The following is a 12,741-nucleotide window of genomic DNA, read 5'->3' on the forward strand; positions in this document are numbered from 1 at the left end:
GGTAGTACTCATAGTGGGCATTAATGGCATCTGCTCTTCTGAAATACTCGCCAAAAGTAAAATATATCATAGCCTGCTATTTCGAGTTTCTAAAGTGACTCATGAACGGTTGGCACGGTTATCGAAAACACGAAGTCTCGTTACTTGTTGACCATGCCAGAGCTCATTGCCATGTGCCAATTACTTCTTATATAGACTAAAGTAATATCCAACATTGTTGCTTGGTTATTTTCTCAATCTAAATCCGTATGACTACGGGGCTTTCCATGCTCTAAAGGGGGCAACCGGTGAGCATGCATACTCCACTATAGATTTCCTTCAAGAAACAATAGGCAGAGAAATTTCATAGGGAAACGTGAATAGGTATATGGTTGTTCGGAAGCTGCCAAAATGTTAGAACAAATGTATAAAAAATAAAGGAGAGTATTTCCGTCGTAAATCAAAATCATTATTATTTTGTAAAGGACCTGACTATGAAAAGGAAAACTATCTTAGTGTCTGATTATTTTGTGCACTAAATTAGCTACTGGATGCTAGACCAATGATGTTAATTCAATTTAAACGAATTCCTATATCCCCAACAAAGGTAAATATTCACACTGAAAATAGTACTAGCTTGTATAGGTAGAAACAATATATATCAAGTATAATATAGCGTTAAGTTGGCTTGATTCCAAATTGTATTTTCATAGTTATATTTGAAATCAGTTGAAAAACTTGAACGATAATTTCTTGCCTATAATGGTTGTTAGTTCCTGAACAAAAGTTGACAAGGACGATTCGATATACGAAGTCCACCGAGTACATAGTCTGAGAGTACTCTGCTTCCTTTAGACGAAAAAACGGAACCTGACGAGCAGTCACGACCCAGATGACAGTAGCGATCGAAACAACCATGAAAACGACGCTCGTGAAGGGAAATTCACATTTCAAGTTCATATAGATCGGGAGCATTTTCGGAATACTAATTGAAACAGTTTGGGCTTAGCTGTGCGCTCAAAAATACATCAAACTCTTGATTTCTGAAGCTTTCCGGGTTCAACAATCACAGCCTTGATCAGTGCGTAGTTGCACGTCAGGAACTTATTAAAAAGAAGTCGTTTTTTTGGTAACCTAGTAACTACAAATGTAGGATAATTTCTTTATATAAGAGTAACGAAAAAGGCATGCAGACTAAGAAAAGTGCAGTTTTCCTTGCAAGAATACTCTCGTGTAGGAATAATAATATCTAGAGCATGTGCATCATTACCTAGTAGAACGCAATTGCGGTCTTGTCAGAACGTTGACAAAGGTGACCAAAATATTGAACAAGAGGTAATTTGACAAATGCTCGCTGGAATAAGATCGTGCTTTATTGTACATATGTGAAAAGTCCGTACGGTCTTATTTGGGAACCCAGTATATTAGACTTACTACTGTTATGGACTAGGTAGATGAGTATTTAAACTGTTTACGCTTCCACAAAATTATTCTAATTAAAGCAGGAGTGAGCTTAAGTCGGAGTCTTTCCTTTGTTATCACCTTTTATCATTCGACTGCATGTTCTTAGATACCATAGCTTAACAGGTATTAAGTACTGATAATATCATAAATTTCTCATATTAAATTAAATAATTTTTACTGGAAATAAAACCGTACGATAACACCAACAACATAGAGGACATATTCCAGCTATAAAGTTAGTTAATCCCTTTTATTACAAAATCGTGCTTCGTGTCGACGGGGTTCGAATCAACTATTTCTGACCTTTGCAGAGAGATACTTAGTGGTTCGAGCCGGTGAACGTACAAGAAGTACTTAGATTCAAGTAAAAACATTCTTCACAATCCATAGGTTATAAATTTATGCTCTAGTCCTTTGCTATTACTAACGCATTGATTGATGCCTGTTTAACTGACACCCTAATTCTGCGTATGTTTAATTTCAAGACAATACTTATTTTTATATGCTTTTGTGCCAGAACGCAATTCGTATATTCGTACTTTTAAAGTTTGTGCACGGCTACGGTAGGACCCATGCCAAAAAAAACCTCAGGAAACAATTAATCCCTGCAGGCTTATATCGCTATAGCAGCAGACAGCTTTGATTATTTTATAAACACGGGGCTGAATAATATATCGATTATTAGCATCCAGGAAATCACCGTTGAGGACGCAGTTGGAACTGTATACATATATTAACTATATATAAAAAGCGTCATCTTTAATATTATATATCCTACTACGTATCATTTGTTTTTTATTATAATGTGAATATGACAGAGGTTAAAAATTCGTTAAGTTTGGTAAAGGGTAAGTACAGAGATGGAACATAGACCTATTTCATAAAATAAACAGAATTCGGATGTCACATATAGGCCTATACACGTTGACGGCTGTAGTCACCGTAGCGGAAAGCACTTAGCTAATCACCTTTTGCGCAGTCGGTGGGACATAATCTGATTGATTTTTGGAGCAAACGTTTAGCTTTTTCCTGATCACCGTCTTGCAAAGCTTTCTTAGCAACTCGGATTGCTTGCAATGCGTCTTCACGGTTACTCTCCATTATAAGTGCAACCTGAATCTTGTAACCCGCCCGTTGAGGGACGGGGCACACAAAAAAATCCCACTAATTATAGCTTATCATCCACTTATTTCAAACTTACGGCACTTGATTATCCGCACTACACTGTACTCATCGGGTCACACAGTTTGTCGCAGTTACCACACGGTACAATAGTTTGTATTACTATTACCGAACAACGGAGAACATTCACATCTGACTGTAACTAGTGAATAGACGCAGATCAAGGGATCCCTCTAACCTATGAATGGTCGCACACAGATCTTACGGAGTCAGAAGCGCGAAATTTCAAATAAAACACATACAATTCAAGATTCACGTAAAGTTTAAGGAAAGCAACTAAGAAAGAAGATATCTTAATCGTTGCCAAGGTAGGGGATGGTGGAGTTGTTTGCGCATGGAGCTATGTGGTCCATTTCATTAATCTAATTAAGTTATGTTAGTTTCTAAATAGATTTCCAATACCGTTAGAATGCATATGAGTTAGAAATTATAATTGGGGGGTATGGCGGGGCTAAACGGCCCATTGTATTCAGGTCATATATAAAACAGAGTTCCATCGATAATTAATTTCACAGAAAAATTGAACGGACTGATATGCCTCAGATTACAGTATAGCTTAGTGGGCTTTTATGTTTAAGTATATATACGTGTATCTATGTTAAGCTAAAGTAAAGCATTTTATATTCATCTTTGTCTCTACCTATCTATCTATCTTCATCTATTTTTTATTGCCGTATGTTGTCGTTTTATTGACCGTATTGTCACAGCTTACCGTTAGAACTGCGCAATTTCACTAAAGTGTACAATAAATTGCGGACACCTACGATTACACGTTTTTAATTAAGTGCGGTATGGTTAGCGATGGTCGTTACTCTTACTTCAATGCGCCAATCTCTACGTTTCGTCAGGTATCGCCGTTAGGCATTCCATTACACTGCTGGTTTCCTTGCTTCTTCCTAGTCTCCTTCGAAGCTAGACATGCGTCAACCTAGCTTTAACAAACGATTCTCACATTTTTACTATTTTTTTTTTAATTTCTAAAACAAGGTACAATCTCTAGTGTCAACAATTGGACTATTAAAAACCCATCTTCACATTGTATAGCAAAGCTTTATCAAGATTTGTAATAGAAGAATTGACCTAACTAGCTTGGTACTACATTATTATTTTAAAGCATCATCTTTTCTAGCCAATATTATTCTCAAAAAGCAAGCGTGTTCCTTTTAGCTTTGTTTAATGACTAAACCCTTCTCAGCAAATCATTAGTAACTCGTAGAGCCTCTTCTCTGGCCCTGATAGCTCTGTTGTCCAATGAGATAAGCATTTCCAGTTAATATTTTCTAGAAGTCTCATAAGTAAACGCCGTTTCAGGGCACAATATAGATGAGTTTTTGAACAAACTGGTATAGTTGCTGTACGATTGTTGTGAGTACTGTAAGAAGTGTTGCTGTAAGGAAAGTAAATTCTGACCCACCTATTCCCGCCGCTTTAGAATATTTAGAGCGATTTTTTACCCAACGTGGACTTGACAAGGCAGATGAGTTTTTGGCGAACACACTGGTAACATTTTTTTTAATTCTCGTGGATTTTTTTTTTATTCTCGATTTTTTTATTCCTTAATTGTCGCATCAAGTAAAAGTTTACCTACGTAATTCCATCATGTTCTTGATGATAAAGGACTTGCAAGGCGTTTAGAGGATTTCTCAACTGTATAGAGGTTTAGCTCAAGATTTAAGGAGAAAACTTTTCATACCATTGTTGTATTTTTATGCTCTGTACAGTAACACTTGGATATGCACATGTGCTTCAGAATAAAAAGGGAAAGAAAAAATGCATCTCAAAGAGCCTTACTTAAAATCTTGATGAGCTGATGGGATTTACGCAGTGGTTGGCCCCCATAACAGCCCTTTGCAGCTTTTTCCAATATTTTTATGAGAGGATGATACTATCTACGGATGTAGTTCCACAACCACACAAAAATTACACCAAACCGTAAAACCTTATTTAGTCTTCTATAGGGTCGCTTCACTCTCAAAACACTATGCATAGCTACACCATTAAACCTATTATTCTTAATATGCGTTTTGTATTAAACCACATTATCAAATTTAAAACATGCATATATGCATCCGATTCATGCCAGCTAATTAGTTATATAATTGATATTATTCTTGTTTAGTCGTGTTACCTGGGGCACGTTACCCTAAAACAATGGTTGTTTTTGTAAGCTCTTATTAGTTTGAAACATATTTTAACGCGTTCTAGTATTCTGCTTATGGTCATGCTTTCCTGTCCTCTTTTGCTCATGCCAGTGTTCAACTTCTTCTCAGACACTTATAGCCAAGAGGCCAAAAAGAAATTTTTTTCATTAGTCGTTAACTACAACGGTGACCCTTACAAAGGCGTATTTACTACTTAGCGATAGCCAACCTAAAGAGGGGCTCGATATAAAATCGCTACGCGGCGCTAGCGCATAATGGTAGGTCGAAATTTTTTTAAATCCGGAACCTCTTGTATATTCCTAAGAGATTAGCCTGCTCCCGGGCCATAGATATTGCCTGAATTATAGGCTTCCTTTTATCAATTAAAATCAGTTGTAAAAATTGAAGAATGCATTTTCACCGTACTAAAGTACCCATTGACCTCTTTATATGTGACAGGACAGAGCAACTCAAATTTTTAACACTTTAATTATTTATTTGGTTTACAAAGTGTGCATTGAGGCGATAGAATATATAAAGCATTATTTGTTTTATTTTAATTTGTTCTTTAGTGCATTTTTTTCACTTCCAGTTTCTTCACTTTCCTTAAACGCATTGTTACATAAATTTGCCCACTCTTATTTTTCTGATACTGAATCTAGTGAAACACAAGCTAATAAGCAAGCAATATACCATTATGGTGTTAACTTTGAGCTTCTAATTGATCGCTTTCCCTGTTTTTTGGTTGTAGAATTTTTAACTTAGGTTTTGACACTTTGCAGCAAAAAGCACCACGTTTATTGCTCAAAACCTTTGCGTTGCAACGATTCCTTTAATTATTAAAGCAAGCCTTGGCGCGATGTTCGCATGATTGTGCAAGGCCTGTTTATGCAAGTGATTATATTTTTGACTATACTTCAGCAGTGTCACTTAATATAAAGCATCATCATTCCTTACATTTATTTCCCAGAAACGGACAACCGTCTTGTGCCCTGGAAGACTATAACCCCATTGTTTAAATGTTGAACGGCTATAGCCACTCGACATTTAAATCAGGCCTGTATCAAGTTTTTTTTATAGTGAAGAAGCGAAATGTTTTTGCGCGTCATCAGAGGGAAAGGACTGTTTCGTTTTTGATGTACCTTGGTAGAGGTTAGTCGCGTGGAAATACAGTCGTCTTTTGAATAGTTTAGGCAAAAACGTTGGTACATTATGTCTGTCAGAAGATCCTGAAATTTACTTGCTCTGAGAAATTCCGAACGAATCTCAAGGAAATAAGTTATTGCTTAGGCTAGGATGGAACTATCACTACAACCGAACGACGTTATATCCGGAGCGTCCGCTGATTAAATTAAGTTTAAGAACTAAAGATCTTTATTAAGTAAGTATTTTATAATTGCATAAATAAGCTGTGTTAGAATGACAGCAACGTCAAGGGTGCGACACCCCATCAAAAAACGTCGTCGTGTGGCCAACTGACCCAGTGTATAAGGGCGAGTCGGGCAAATTTAGGCCAAGAGAATCCTTGAACTCCGGTAACACTGCTCTCAAAAGGGTCTGCAGCGTCTGCTGGACAAATTAAGCTTAAGAACCAAAGATCTTTATTTATGAAATACGTAGGTAACTTAAGTATGCTGCATGCAAGCTTTAAGGTTTAGGTAAATACAGCCTCGTAGTCATGATGGCTCCAAGACACCTAGTGTAATTTGGAAGTAAACAGTAAAATACTTGCACGCTGGATTAGTCAAAAATGATTTCGTCAATTTTTTAACTGCTGGTGTGAGAACCTAAGAGAAATTTAAACGCTATTCAATTACTCATTTTATTGCCATTATGCAATACATAAGAATTTTACGTACACATCCACTGAACTGTTCACAGGCATGTCGCAGGCGATGATATTGCGGTTTGCTGGTACGAATACGAGAGAAAAGCATAGGCTTTTCTGCCCTATCGACTTCCTTGCTTTGTTCTGTCGACCAATGGCCAATAATTTTCAACACATTTAAATTGAAATAAGCGTTCGTTGTCTGCAAACAAAGTGCTTCAGTAGCAATGTGATTAGCAACATAGCCAACAACCCTCTCTCTCTCTCTCTCTCTCTCTCTATATATATATATGTGTGTGTGTGTGTGTGTGTGTGTGTGTAAAAAGAGAGATACGAACACCTGGAATGTAAAAATCATTGACTGACGCTTGTTAAATTTCAAGAAAAGGACAGGTTCATCATATCCAACATAGTATCGGTTACTCGACTATGCACAAATTTCTAGGGCAGCAATGGGTCATCAAACAGTAATTCAGACGATTTTCAGAATTCTAAATTGCGCAACGTGGCGTTTCAAGAGAACATATATCAGCATTTAGACTTCATGCAAAAATGCGTATATAATGACTTTTATTACAGCTTTCGGGATAATAGTAGACTACATGTAATTGACAATATTGGCATATTGAGCGCTGTTCGTGATTAACCTTAGAAAGTTTTTCGATTGTAGTTGAAGCTTACTCCCGCTCGACTTTCAGTGCTTTGCCAACAATCGTTTTAGATCTCTCACTTCCGCCAGTTTTACTAGTACGGAACTAAAAAGTTTCTCCGGAGGTGAAAACGGGTGAAACTTCTCTTTCTTCAGAAGCGATCTAAAAGGGCGTCGAGGCTTGCGGTATAGCTGTCATTCACTTGCATCACAAAGCTTGCGCCGCTGCATAAAATGATGATCTTTTTGCACTTTTTTAGCTTGAACTGCCATGCTGCCGACATTTTCAGATGCTAAATCGCCATTTCTTTAAAATTACGTTTTTTTTTTCATTTCATTTGTTTCAGTTGTACACCTTTTCCTGGGACGCTTGATTTAACTGTCAACAAAAGTGCTCAACAATCGGGAAGATTAGCTGCACTCTCTGTACCTTCTCAGATAAGTGATTTTCCAACAAAAATAAGATTATAAACAGCATTGTTGAATTTTTTTTACCAGGATATACGCCACATACAATGCGTACTACAGTAACGTTTCTAAAATCCGTAATTAGACCACTGATCCCTTAAAGTTGCCCTGTGCTTTGCTATGATGGGAAATACGCTCGACAGTAAAATTTTCCATAAGCAGTGTGAGCCCAACTCGGCAGTGTTCGGAGGAGCTGATGAAATGAATTACGCTTGGCACGCACTGCACAGGATAGTCGATCGCTCCCTCAATTCTCTCTTGGAAAGGTATTTTACCAATCAAAATTTCCCGTCATTCGTCGTTCTAGATCCCCCAAGCCCCTCTGAACGCTTAGAAACAATACTGCACATATGCAAATTACTTCTGCTACACTCTTTATGTGAAGGTAGTGCTTGATAGCCATTTGTCGTGATTCACCGCACTTAAGAGGTAACATGACCTTTTTGGATCCAATGGCCAGCACTAGGCCAAAATCTTGCCCTGCGCGGTTTTCCTAGAAGTGCCATAAAAGTAGATGTTGCTTTTCTTTGCAACAGTAGATAAAAGACGACTGCACGCGACTAAATTACGGCACTTTGGTATACTTGCTATATAAAAAAATAGAGTAGACATTGCTAAAAAATATTTCATCTAATATAATTCGCACAATAAATATCGATAAATATTGCTATAAATATTTTTACTGATTAAGGTAGACTGGAGACTCAAATCATTAATGTTTTAAAAGCAGACTATTTACGCTACTCAAAAAAAAGACGACCATTTACTTATTATGACTGCTAGTTATCTTTCTGGCTTTTTTCTCTTTTGTGCTTTTCATATTTCTTTCTGACTGATTAGTTTTCGTTATTTTCCTCTTTCCGTGTGATCAATCGCTGTGCATTACCTATTGGTATGTGGACTTAGTTCGCTAGTGTGCCATATATATAACGTGTGTTATTCATTTATTCCTACTCTGCTAGTAGTATATACCATGCATGCTCTGCTATACTGTGGTATTGCTACGAATAGGTTTAGGAAAAATCCTGCAAATGAGAGGTAAGTTTGGTGTCGGTTTTGAAAACAAATTTGAACCAATAGTTGCCTTGACCAGTGTAAAACTACGAAATTAAAAGAACTTGATTTTTTTTGCTTCGCATGGCGTAAGAAAATAATTTCTGCTACATATTGAATATATTATCTCAATTCGCACACAACAGTTAATTAGTGAATTTTGCAGCCTAGATATATATGTATATAAGAAATCACGCACTAACTATTTCAGAATTGGTTTACATATGATTAACATTTTTAGATTGGTAATGAGTCTACTCTTTCACATAGATTCTTATCAAAGTATGCTCCTGCATCACGATTATAGCGTGCAAGTGCCTCGTCCCTTTAAAATAGATTTCGCCATCTTCACTTAAGTCCTCTCGAACACACACTTCTTATATGAATATGTTACGACATTCCTAAAGTTGGTGTTCGGCCTTCACAAGATAATACGAAGCCAGCTAATGCATCTGCTATTCGACACACCATTTTAGAAAAATCCATCAAATGTTTTACCTCGCCAAAAACAAGAAAGGTATTGCGTAAATTAATGTGGCAAAATGGGGTCAAAAGTTCGTAAACTAGTGAGACTAAAACTTAGTTTATTAATGTCAATATCTACACTAGAGTTTACCGAGAAGTTTATTATCATATGGTTTTATTGACTTACATTTGAATAACTGTAAGTAGTTGTTTAAATAGCTTTTATTATTAATACATTCCTGCAGCTTTATATAATATATACACGCCACAAACATCTTCCGGAAGTACCTAAGAGAAGTAGTATGGATGTTCCCGACGTTTTAATGTCATTAATTTACCAACATAAAATTTTTGTTGCGCCTAACCGTCGTCGGGCTGCCACTTCCCATATTACATTGATTGCTTACCTGAACCGTGGCGTAGTTCCAAGATGTGTTTGAGATTGGCAGTAGCACGTGAATAAATCGCTTGCCAATATGTACCTATAAAACTTTTACTCAGCGACGATTTGGGCCGAGCCCTTCCTTCCATTTTTCGATCAGACTTCTTTGAGGTGCTAAGCGAACAGCTTATGCACTGAATGTTTTCTAAAACCGTTGGGGTGCAAGTAGTGAAAGAACGGCATAGTGGGGTACCTTGTATTCTCAGTGAACGGATCATAGTAAACAGGCAATGCCTTGGATGTTAAAATGTATTTGTTTTCGCCGAGCACTTTCTTGCAGTCTGTCCATTATTGAAAGAGCGTTATTTTTTTGGAAGTCGGTTCCTGCAGCTTGCGCTTGAACGCGATAGACACGTTGTAGCAGTTAGGTAGGCCCAGGCATGCATGTAACCTCTGAATTCTCAGGCACCGCACGTCAACGATCACTCTGTTAGAGTGATAAGTGCGGATAGAGTTCTCGTCGTAAAATAAGCTACTTTTTGCTCTACAAACGTACACTTTTCCAGAATTCATACTCGGCGATCTGTTCGAATAAAGCAAAGTACTCACTCGTTGTTGTTCAACGCGACTACCGCTGGTCACTGGCTCGTTATTTAGGCATAGAGGTGCCTGGCAGTCCCGCGACCAATGAAGTTATATGGGACCATTTGGAGCAGACAAACAATTTATATTAATGGGACCTCCGAGACGTTGCATGTCAGTAGCTGTCGTGAGACCTTATCAACGTTGACTTGTAGATACGCCTCATTTAAGTCACTTTTCAAAAAGAACCGTTCTGTACAAGTTTCGTCCATATCTTCTCCGTAATCGATAGTGAACGGTGATGCCTCGTCAGGGTCAACTTATATCCTGTGGAAATATTTGCGCAGAGACGAATTGCTCCCAATCGTTTTTTGCCGGCGATTACAGGAGCCACGAATTAAGAAGACAAAGCGTACTATTGAAGTGAGTTTTTCCGGTTTTTCAATCTACCCAGGTAACGAATTGAAAGCAACCTGACATTGAATTTAATGTGCTTTACCATATAAGTTAAACTTGCACGCAAACCAAGTCTAAGCGGCGATTAGGTACTCTCTTGGTTACTTCTAACTAGAGCTTTTTAGTTCTGGGTAGTAGACAATTAACTTTTAAATAATGCTGATATAAAAGACGTAGTTAACTCGCAGATTAAAGGCTAATGTGTTCATTGTAATCAATGATCATCAGGGTAATTACCTGAGCGACCGCACAAACCCGGTCGTATTTGGTCAAGCCCGTACGGTATTGACTGCTTACTTGAGCCTACTTCCATAATTTTTTAAGAGCAGAAACTGCTTGCGATTAAAATACTATTTTAGCTAAAGATTGAACACTGTGCTGGAAAACTTAGTTGCTTAATCTTGTTGTATATACTAGTTGCATTTCTCGTTTTTAGACGGGCATTTTCAGTCCTAATGCTGTACTCCACAGTGCTGACATGCCAAAGGTGGATCTGGTTGTATATTTCCTGGTGAGGAACCCACATATAAAAATTTAGCGTCCTAAAATCAGACCGGTCTACCAATACTCGTCAGTCGTATCTGCAGTCATTTGAGTCGTGTGTTTTCGGCGTACGAGTCTCACAGCGAAGTCTTCAGGTTCTTTTGCACGATATGGAGCCCACGGAGACCCGTCTTCGTCTGCTTTGACTACATAAATCTACATACCCAAAATTTTTGACCCCGTAGATCAACGTGATAAATTTAATAAATGATAAAACGACAAACACCACTACAGTAGTACCTTGACAAAACGACATCGCACCAGCGCCATAGCATATAAACATAGGGTTAGTGCAAAGGAGGTAGGTGCTCACCGCCTCACTTCACGCAAATGCTTATGGTTTAGCCTCCGTATTTTAAATACCTATATATTCTTATATTTCGTACTTAGTATGCGTGGAAGTTAAACATAGGCGGTGCTTGAACGTCAACGGTTAACGAAACTGTTAACTGCCGAATTTACTGAATCAGTGACGTCGTGTGTTGTGGAAGTACGCCACATATATCTAAAGATATGAAGATTACTGTGGGAGCAAAGAATTACGTGAGGCATAGTTATGGACATGTATTAAGTTACATTTGACGGATTTAAAACCTAAATGATTTCGTAAGAGGGAGCCAGCAAACACAGGATTCAGACGATATATATTTTACAACATCTGTGATTGAATAAATTTTAACGAAGGTAAATTAGTAGATTGATTATAAAAATATAGGTTAAAAATTGGTTTAGCGCCCTGTCAGCCTTTAGCAGATCAGCTGTGGTATAACAACGTTTAAAAATGTGGGTGCTAATTGGTATGTTGAATTTGGGTTAAACTGGAACTAATTACACTTATTAAGTGTAATTCAAATTTGAACTTTTATTAAAAGTTCAAATTTGAATATTTTAGTCTATGATATCTTTTTGACTCTCGACTAATTGGTGCTATCCACAGCTATGCTTTAAAATTTGTTTCGGGCGATCACCTTACAGTGTATTTGTTTCTCTTGACATTATAGACCTAGAAGTTCTGATGTTCATCTTTTCTGTATGTAACAGACCTTTGAAATAACCGTCAGCGTCTTTTAGCCGCTTCTTGGCCTGGATTATCTTATAAAACGAGCCCCAAAATTTCTTAAGATACTACGACGGTGTGCGAACCCAGCCTCGTCACCACGCGACCTTAACATGTCTCCCAGATCTATCTCATTCTCTTCTTCTTGTAAACTATAATAATGATAATAATCCTTTACGAAGATGCTTTCTTAATACTACATTAATATGCATGTGCCCAACGAGATAGAACCGAAAATACCTTCTTGTGGGAAACACCTCTGTAAATCAGTATGGGTACCCAAATACGAACTTGCCACTTACGCACAAATGACGTATGATACCGGCCTCGTACCGTTTCAGTCAACACCGGCACACCGTCTGGCATAGTCTCAAAAACTTCTCAGATAACGTCTTGTTTGTTTGGTGTATCTTGACCATTTCGGATCAGTCTAAAACTGTCTCCTGTAGACGAATTTCACACAAACCTCATTTGTAAAACAAGAAGCAGAAT

The 12,741-nt window shown here is 37.6% G+C and overlaps 1 protein-coding gene across 5 annotated transcripts in view; it reads right to left on the reverse strand.

Annotated features, from left to right (window-relative positions):
- LOC111244267 (dnaJ homolog subfamily B member 14-like) overlaps positions 1–12,736 on the reverse strand; it is a 46,044-nt gene extending 33,308 nt beyond the window's left edge. For 3 of the 5 annotated variants that reach the window (XM_022791196.2, XM_022791177.2, XM_022791187.2), the window contains exon 1: positions 2,412–2,784. In XM_022791196.2, the coding sequence (XP_022646931.1) occupies positions 2,412–2,544 (133 nt within the window). In that variant the 5' untranslated portion in view covers positions 2,545–2,784. Of the gene's footprint in view, positions 1–2,411; positions 2,785–12,551 lie in introns of those variants that run through there. The other 2 variants (XM_022791203.2, XM_022791167.2) reach the window with 2 other exon arrangements.
- Positions 12,737–12,741: the final 5 nt, after the last annotated feature.

Source organism: Varroa destructor, unplaced genomic scaffold, assembly GCF_002443255.2.
Source record: "Varroa destructor unplaced genomic scaffold, Vdes_3.0 BEIS01000001.1, whole genome shotgun sequence".
NCBI classification, from domain to species: domain Eukaryota; kingdom Metazoa; phylum Arthropoda; class Arachnida; order Mesostigmata; family Varroidae; genus Varroa; species Varroa destructor.